The sequence below is a fragment of the Aegilops tauschii genome, chromosome 6 (assembly GCF_002575655.3).
Source record: "Aegilops tauschii subsp. strangulata cultivar AL8/78 chromosome 6, Aet v6.0, whole genome shotgun sequence".
NCBI lineage: Eukaryota > Viridiplantae > Streptophyta > Magnoliopsida > Poales > Poaceae > Aegilops > Aegilops tauschii.
In genome coordinates this window covers 488,856,293-488,866,043 of record NC_053040.3, presented here as the reverse complement: position 1 = coordinate 488,866,043, position 9,751 = coordinate 488,856,293, and the positions used below count along the sequence as shown (strand labels likewise).

The 9,751-nt window shown below is 49.9% G+C and overlaps 1 protein-coding gene across 1 annotated transcript; it reads left to right on the top strand.

Moving 5' to 3' along the window:
* The first annotated feature begins 695 nt into the window (after positions 1–695).
* LOC109743585 (aquaporin PIP1-5) lies at positions 696–2,674 on the top strand. Its single transcript, XM_020302684.4, has 3 exons — positions 696–1,985; positions 2,074–2,214; positions 2,357–2,674. The coding sequence occupies exons 1-3, from the start codon at positions 1,344–1,346 to the stop codon at positions 2,450–2,452; spliced, it is 879 nt and encodes a 292-aa protein (XP_020158273.1). The 5' UTR covers positions 696–1,343; the 3' UTR covers positions 2,453–2,674.
* Positions 2,675–9,751: the final 7,077 nt, after the last annotated feature.

Below are 9,751 nucleotides of genomic sequence, written 5' to 3'. Positions count from 1 at the left end.
TCTGTTATAAATCATTCGAGTACTGTGCGTGTCAGCATTACTGATCCAGAGATGACACTGATGCACAGAGACTTGACCGTTTGAGGTGTAGTCGCTACAGTGTCTCTGGATTTCTCTGGAATATACTGGAACTGACTCTTTTTTCCTCCTTTTCCACCTGGCACCGGCCATGCACGCTTGGAGGCTTGGAGCGGTGCACCTTTCTAGATGAAATTGAAATATTGTTCTTTTTGTGCGGGTGAGGCCGGAGTTGGAGCGGAGGTTGGGGGTGGCGCTGGGGGCGGCTGTCTGTGTGGCCAGCGATGAAGCTGCGGCCGCCGTCCCCCGACGCCCGTTCGCCCTCGCTCTCGCCCTCTTTTCTTCTTCTATTTTCGTCGGGAGCTCGTGTTCTTGTGTTTGCTCCCGCGCATTCCCCGCATCGCCTCTCGCTGTCAAAGCCATAAACATATTGCGATTTTGCTGAGTGGCGCTCGTGAAGGGCGTGTGTGTTTGGTCCTACTTGTCTGCTAGCTAGTGCTCATGGATTCCATCATCATTCACAATCAGCCCGTGCTGTGCTGTGCTGTGCTGTTACCCCGTTAAAATGTCACCTCTATCCATACTTTTCTAGACAAAATCAGAAGCAGGTTCATCACACACAAATCCTCTTTACATGATGTTACTAGTATAAATGGAAGAGGGAGATCGAATTCTTTGAACCAAATTATCTGCCTTGCGAGGGAGTGACTCATCACTGTATTATTATAGAGCTGGGCTATGATTCATTGGCCGATGAAGGGATAGAGTAGAAGATGCTGGAGACAGCTAGCAGGACGAGCTCCGGAACTGACCACTCTGTCCGTGTCTACCAACTAACAACAACAGGAACAAAAAGGGCACTGCTCTCTTTCGGCCCTCATCATACAACAATCCAATTCAGATAAATTAAGCCCACACATTATTAGCCATATCTTATCATGTATCTAAACTACTACTATGTGCTAATTAACAACCGCCGACTAAACCATTCAATACCATAACATTGACATGACAGGTGAGGTGACACAACACATGTAAACAAGCCACAAACATTTTTCACACAAAAATGGATTGGTTCACTAATAGAGCTAGTTAGCACTAATCATCCACTAATCAAGAAGTGGCAGCAAAAATTAAACCAAGAAAACAAAACATTATCATCACACACACACCATGCATAGTAGAGCAGCCATGATTGACCCTCTATAAGAAGCTCTCCAAAGACACTCCCTCTCCTCATCTCTCTCTCTCTCTCACACACACACACACACATCATCTCCTCCGCCTCTCAACCAAGCCAAGAGCTCAGTGAAGCACCACCGGCCATGGAGGGCAAGGAGGAGGACGTGCGCCTGGGCGCGAACCGCTACTCGGAGCGCCAGCCCATCGGCACGGCGGCGCAGGGCGGCGGCGCGGACGAGAAGGACTACAAGGAGCCGCCCCCGGCCCCGCTCTTCGAGGCGGAGGAGCTCACCTCCTGGTCCTTCTACCGGGCCGGGATCGCCGAGTTCCTGGCCACCTTCCTCTTCCTCTACATCTCGGTGCTCACCGTGATGGGCGTGGTGGGCAACCCTTCGGGGTCCAAGTGCGGCACGGTCGGCATCCAGGGCATCGCCTGGAGCTTCGGCGGCATGATCTTCGTGCTCGTCTACTGCACCGCCGGCATCTCCGGCGGCCACATCAACCCCGCGGTCACCTTCGGGCTGTTTTTGGCAAGGAAGCTGTCGCTCACCAGGGCCGTGTTCTACATGGTGATGCAGTGCCTGGGCGCGATATGCGGGGCTGGGGTTGTCAAGGGGTTCCAGACCACGCTGTACCAGGGCAACGGCGGCGGCGCCAACTCCGTCGCGCCCGGGTACACCAAGGGGGACGGCCTCGGGGCCGAGATCGTCGGCACGTTCGTGCTGGTGTACACCGTCTTCTCCGCCACCGACGCCAAGCGCAGCGCCAGAGACTCCCACGTCCCCGTAAGTACATACGTGCATACAGTGCACCGGTGGCCGGCAGCGGCCACCGTGTTTGGTTTTGTCAACGACTGACGAATTGAAATTGCAGATCCTGGCCCCGCTTCCGATCGGATTCGCGGTGTTTCTGGTGCACCTGGCGACGATCCCCATCACGGGCACCGGCATCAACCCGGCGAGGTCGCTGGGCGCCGCCATCATCTACAACAAGAAGCAGGCGTGGGACGACCATGTAAGAATCAATTTAATATCAATCATTCATCAGTTAATTACTCGACCGTGCATGCTTAGGAAGAATCAAAGAGCTTGATGATGATCATGCATGTTTTGGAGCTAGCTAGAGACTAATCAGTGATGTTTTTGGCATTGAGCAGTGGATCTTCTGGGTTGGCCCGTTCATCGGCGCGGCGCTGGCGGCCATCTACCACGTGGTGGTGATCCGGGCGATCCCCTTCAAGAGCCGCGACTAGTCCACCAATCAATCTGCCGACTGTGGATCGAGTCTTCTTGTTTCTGTTGGATTTTCTCCTTGCTCTTGAAATGTATTTCCCATCATATAGCTTATTTTCTAGTTTTGGAAGGTTTTCGGTCACGATTCCCGGTGCAAATTTGCAAAGCACGGTAAAATTGATGTAAAATGTGTGTGGATTGCAGAGGGCTCTATGCCCATACAAGGAATAATTCCTGGTAAATCTTAAAGGTCTCTGTGGGGTTTTATAACATGGTAAGAAATTTAGTACCAACCTGATTTTGAAGAAGAGTTGAGACCAAAATATAAGAGCAACTCTAGGAGAGTTGTCGTATTCGCAGTCGCTATATTCCATATGGAGAGTTGAGACCAAAATTGCTAATTTATATATATACCCAACAATCCAAAAATATTATGTTTATAGGAAATTTCAATTCAAGGCTTTGCTACTACAATGAAACCGAACCCGTTTATGGATGTTCACTTTAAGTGTTGGTCGACTAAAACTGTCTTGTGGCTACGAGGAATGTGTCTGGGTCGCTGGTGGCACTCCCAACAGAATGATTGCTCCCGATCAAGATAAGGCGGTCAGGGAGACCACCACCATCTTTGTGGGAGCCGTTGTAAGCATGATTAGAGACAAGCTAGTTGACACATACCTACGTGTCCGGCTTGACAAGGACTTGTGGGATGCGCTCTAGGCTAAATTTGGCTCAACCGATGCCGGAAGCGAGTTGTATTCCATGGGTCAGTTCTATGACTACAAAATGATTGATAACCATTTTGTTCTAGATCAGACTCATGAAAACAATGCATCACTAAGGAGCTTGAACTTTTTAAGTGTGAGTTACCGAAAAAGTTTGTCGCATGATGCATAATTGCGAAACTCCCTTTCTTGGAGGAGCTTTGCTACTTTTGTAAAGCACCAGAGACGTGAATACTCAGTTGGGGTTGTCATCAAACATCTGAGTGTTGAAGAGAATTTGAGAGCAAAGTACTCACACTCCAAAGGTGCCGGGGGAACTTCTAGTGCCAATGTGGTGCAGAAGAACTTACAAAAGTTCAAGAAAAGAATGTGGTCTAGAATACCATCTTCAAGAAGAGGGTAAGAATAACAAGAGCCAAGATAATGACAAATATGGTTGTCTCACTTGTGCTGATATTGGACATTGGGCATCCAAGTTTCCACGACGCAAGGTGAAGGTGTGATACACTGGGGGTGGCTTATCGAAGGGAACCTAGCAGCAAGCCTGCCAACAAGGGGCCCAGAAGGCCCGCCAAGGAGCTGGTGACAGGAAGGAGCCCAGAGGATCAGATAAACATATAGAGGCCATCTTTGTCCCCATGTCTACATGACGGTGACCAGATCAGATCTACCACCATGTAAAACCCTAGCCCCCATCACCTATACAAGGTGGGGCCTAAGGAGCTCTAATTCTCATCTACTTCCGTATAACTAGACTCTCGGTAGCCAACACATCATCCCTGTTGTACTCTCTCGCACGAGGTATCCCACCATGAATACAATCACGAAACAGGATGTAGGGTATTACTCCAACCCGAAGACCCGAACCTGGGTAAACTCTCAGTGCGACCTCAGATTTTGTACTTCTGGCCATGTTCGTTACCCTACCGAGGGTACTGACAAATTCGTGCACCATCACAAGGGAATGAAGAAACGACAGAACTCCAAATCTTTCAACGTGACGATGAGAAACAATAATGATAATAGGGCATCTAGGTATGGTAATTTACTTACTATAAAAAAATTGTCCGTCTATCGATTGGTAGATTGATACATGTGAAAATATTCATGTGTGTGTTGATGTTTCCTTTTTTTTCTTCTTCACATGCCACAAAAGATTGTTCCACTTGATGGGAAACGACGTATATGCTTTTGTTCCTCGTATTGGCATGGTAGTTCTGAAGTTCAGTTCAAAAAGATCGTGCAACTAAAGAACGTGCCACATGTTCCTATATAAAAAAGAATCCCGTTAATGGCTCCCTTCTCTATAAAAGGAAGGGTTTAAGTTCATCTCCAAGCCTAATGAAATGGTCATATAAGACTATGCACTTTTCATTGTAAAAGGTTATGAGTGTGGAGGTCTATTCTGCCTTTCTGTGGCTATTTTTTTAATAAAGTTATGAACCATACGCATTATTTGTGTTAACATATTTGATGTTTTACATTCACGTCTTTATCACATTAATTTCGATTATATCAAGCAGCTATCCACGAGTAATTTCATTCCAGAGTGTCACCTTAGCCAAAGACTCTAAGTGTCATGTGTGTGTGCAAACAAAACAAACTCGGAAGCCTCACTAGGTTGCAGACAAGAGACACTTGGCACCGTAAAAGCTCATACATTTTGATCTATGTGAGATGAATGCTGTGGTGACTAAAGATGAAAATAAATAATTCAAGGTGTCGATATATGATCGCATTATCTTGCTATGTGCATTTGTTAAACTGATGGGGCTCTATACTACTTTAAAATCTACAAGTTGGAAATTAACTTGAAAAGAAAATAAAACCAGTCTAGTCTTATCGTGGTGGGAGAGTACTTTTGAATGATTTCAGTTTCTTCTGTATGTAACATGACATTATTTGTGAGAAACGCATCCCAATTCAACTCAGTCAAACAGGGTTATCGAACAAAATAAAGACACTCTAACAGATTTGGTTAACACCATGTTAGATACATTGTATTTATCCAAAAAAACACACTATATGAGAGATAACACTCAACTCGTGTTGCCAGTTTTTTTGTCACATATAAAGATTACAAGGATATCAACCATTGGCGAGATTGCCTAGCCTTACCTTATATAGCAGCGACATGGCTAGAAGCTACAACGGTCAAACTAGTTTAATGGTAATTGTAACTTCGTAGTGAATGTCAACTATGACTAATAATAATGTATCTCTTAAAACTCTAAGATCCCTTGAAAGGAGGCCTCGTGTTTGATCGGGCCATGGGATATGTGATAGGACCCACCTGTATGTGTATGAAACGGTGCTTTTGACTTCTCGGTCTATTTGCATATAATCGTGGTGGCTGGGCTTACGTTGTTGTGTACAAGTCGACAACGCAGTTGAGACGTGTAACTCCATCAACAATGCACAACTGGCAACATAGAACCCAAGAGGTTCGAACCGACGACGGACAAAACCAAACCAAATAAAACCTAGAACAAATCGACCAACCATAACAATCTGAAAAGAAACAAAAAACAAGGTCACATCCAACAGAAAACGCGCGTGTGGCCCTGCAAGGCGCGTTTATCTCTCTAGTTACACATTAATGCCTAGTTTTAAGGGAAATATTTGCTACCGGCGCACCGGCCGAGCGTTTGGGCCGGACGCGCGCGTGCCGCTCGATCTAGTTGGATCCAGCGCCCCTGGTTAACTTTGCGCCACATCCCCTCACCCACCGCTTCATCCCATCCTTATCTCTTCACCACGCGCCCCCTTTCACTCGTTCCTCCCCCTGTTTTCTCTTCTTTTTTAGCCTTGACCGCCATCTGAGATCTAGTCCGAGCTCGCGCCCCTTCCCCTCCTCTATGGATCTCTCTTCAGACCTCTCCTGGTTGCCATGGGTTGCCACAAAGCCGGCACAAACCGTCGTTGGGGCGTCAGCTGCAACTACCTCGCCGGAGTTGCTACCAGCGGTGGTGGGTGCTACAACCACCTATCGGTGCAGTTGCAACCACCGGCGTCTGATGATGTAGAGCTGCAACCGTGCACTCGGCGCGGCACGGCAGCAGCCGCCGCAGGTCTCTGGCCATGGGAGCACCACAGGTCTCCGGCCATGGCGCGGCTCGAGTTTTTTCTGTGTGTTGGAACCATGTTTTCTTTTGCTGGAAACATCACTACATTTTGCTACCAGTGTCTTCGATTTTTGTTGGAACCAACCCAGATTTTTGCTCCCTGTATGTTTTTGCTGGAAATAGTGTATTAGTTTGTTACCACCGTCTTTGTTTTTGCTGGAACCAACCAAATTTTGCTGCCATGATTTTCTGCTGGAATCATTTGTAGTACCACTTTTTGCTACAACTGTTTTGATTTTTGCTACTACCAGCGCTCTGGTTTGTTACATCCTTTCTCATGAGAGTGTCAAGACCCGCGACAATGTGTTTTCATGCAACCCTTGTGAACTTTTTGCTACTACCGGTGAAGCCCCGAGCTGCGACCAGAAGCTGTTTTTGCTGCATCGACTGGAGCGTTTCTGTGACGGCGACGGCGATCCGTGATTTTTGTTGCCACTGACAACGGCAAAAGCTTCTATCGACACGTTTTTTGCTACAATGGAAGCTGCATCCGAACGGACGACTTTTTTGCTTACCGGCAAGGTGCGCAGGCATGCAGCGATGGCAAGCGGACAAGTGTGCTGCAATGGCAGAGGCATCCGACGTGCTATGAGACGGCCCTGTTTTCTATGTGGCGGCGGCTGGGTGCAGCGAGGACGGCGAGCCGGCGGGGCTTCGGAGTCAGCGGCAGGGGTCGGCCGTGGCGGGCTGCGTGTGGGAGGCGGGATGTGCTGGAAATCATTTTTTTTTGTTTCTGCATGATGTACCAGAGGAGGAGGAAGAAAAAGGATCAGATCTGACGGCCTAGGTGTGACGCCCGGGTAATTAAGCTATAGTAATCCCACGCTAATGATGCCACGTTACCTCCGTTACTGTTGCTAATCTATCGTTAGAGCAAAAACCGGTCCAAAATTCAAATTCAAAATTTGGTAAATAATAAAAGTTTTCAAACATTAAAATAAAAATGTTCGGTTTGTACTAAATATTACATAGATAATTATGGTGTAGAAGACACAGTTTTATAAAATGCATAAATATTTTAAATTGAATTAAAACAAAAGAGAAAATAAATAAAAGAAAGAAAATACAAAAGAGAAAAACAAAAGACAAAAAAAAGGAAGAGAAACCCCCCCGGGCTTCGGCCCAGCTGACCACAGGCCCAACTGGGCCAACCCACCAGGCCCAGCCGGCCACTCCTCCCCCACTCCCTCTTATCCACTCCCCCCGAAACCCTAACCCCCACTTTCCCCACTCGTCCCGCACGATCCCCTCGCCACTCCCTCTCGTTTCTCCAGCGCCGTCGCGCTCCCCGCGTTGGAGCCCCACCCCGCCGGCGCGCCCGCTCACGAGTGGATCTGGATCGGGGGCAACCGATGCCCCCGACCCGTCGCACGCCATAGCCGCACCGCCCTCGTCGCTGGCAGCCCGGACGCCGCCCTGATCTCGTCGCCCCGTCCACGGCTGTGCCGTCGCTGGACCCCGCCCGGAGCTACATCGAGCCCGCCTCCCCGACGCCGTGTCGCCGGACGCCATCGTCTTCGTCCTCTTCGTCGCCGAACCGCCCCGACCTCGTCGCGTCGTCCCCGTCTTCCTCCCCGCCTCCCACTGCCCATCCCCTACGGCCATCGTGAGCCCCTCCTCTCCTCCTCTCTTCCCCCGCGCCCGTAGCTCGCCCACTTCGGCGCCCGTCGCACGCGAGCCCCGCTCACTTGCCGCCCTTGCCGCCCGCACACCGTCGCTGCTCGCCCTCCGCCCTGCGTCGTCCGCGGCCGGCCACACGCGTGCGCGCGGCACTCACCGCGCCGTCCGCCGTCCCGTTTCGCTCTGCTCGCGGGCGCGCCCTGCCTCGCGCGGCCTTCCGCCCCTGCCACTCGCTGGCCCCGCCCCACTTCACATCCCCTCCCCCGCGCGTGACATGGCCACTTCGGCCACCGCTCGCTCGGCCTCCCTCGCCGCACTCCGCCCGGCCCCGCAGCTTCCCTGCTCGCTGGCGCTCCCGCTCGGGCGACGCCACGCCCGGCGCTCGCGCCCATCGGGCGCCCTGTGCTCGTTCGCCCGCAACGCCCGACCCGCTATGGCCCCAGGGCCCTATGACAAAGGGGCCCCACCCCTTGAACATTAAAAAAAGAATGAATATTAAAAAACTAAATAAATAATAATTAAAATAAATAAATAATTAATTAAGTTAATTAATCCTATTTAATTAATCTAATTAACTAGTTAGTTTAATTAAACCGTAATTAGATTAGTTAAACCCTCATTAGACTAAACAGTCAATGATGAACGGGACCCACACGTCAGTTGACCAGTCAACGCCTCTGTTGACTGCTGACGTCATGCTGACGTCAGCATGCACTGTTCTAGATAATGTTGGATTAAAATAATTAAATAAATGCTAAAAAGTGATTTAAATCTTTTAAAATCAATATAAAATAAACCGTACCTCGGATGAAAATACTTTGTACATGAAAGTTGCTCAGAACGACGAGACGAATCCGGATACGCAGCCCGTTCGTCTGCCACACATCCCTAACATATCGAACTCGCAACTTTCCCCCTCCGTTTCATCTGTCCGAAAATGCGAAACATCGGGAATACTTTCCAGGATGTTCCCCCCTTCGCCGGTACCACCTACTGCCGCGTTATGGCACACCTAGAACCGCTCATTGTCATGTCACGCATCGTCATGCTTATGTATTTACTGTTTCTTCCCCCTCTTCTCTCCGGTAGGCTACGAGACCGACGCTGCTGCTGCCCAGTTCGACTACGGAGTTGACGACCCCTCCTACTTGCCAGAGCAACCAGGCAAGCCCCCCCCCTTGATCACCAGATATCGCATATTCTTCTCTATACTGCTCACATTAGAGTAGTGTAGCATGTTACTGCTTTCCGTTAATCCTATCCTGATGCATAGCCTGTCCTTGCTACTACTGTTGTTACCTTTACCTGCAATCCTACATGCTTAGTATAGGATGCTAGTTTTTCCACCAGTGGCCCTACATTCTCGTCCGTCTGCTGTGTTATGCTATCGGGCCGTGATCACTTGGGCGGTGATCACGGGTATATACTTATGTACTCTATACATGACACCTGTGGTGACTAAAGTCGGGTCGGCTCGTAGGAGTACCCGCAAGTGGATCTTTGTGGTGGAGCGACAAGGCAGGTTGAGACCACCTAGGCGAGAGGTGGGCCTGGCCCGGGGAGGGTGCGGTGGGTCATCGGCGGCGGTGGAGCAGGGGAGCTAGGGTGCGGTGGGTCGTCGGCGGCGGTGGAGCGGGCGAGGGTGCGGGGGGTCGGCGGCGGCGCCTGGTGGAGCGGGGTAGAGGGTGCGGGGGGTGCTCGGCGGCGAGGGGGACCGGATCTGGCGAGGTGGGATAGCGATCGAGATGGAGGGGGATCGCTAGTAATGGCGCACTGTTCCCTGGTGCGCCATTAGTAGTTTTGCAAAAAAATAAAAAATAAAAAAATATAGTAGTGGCGCACTATGTGG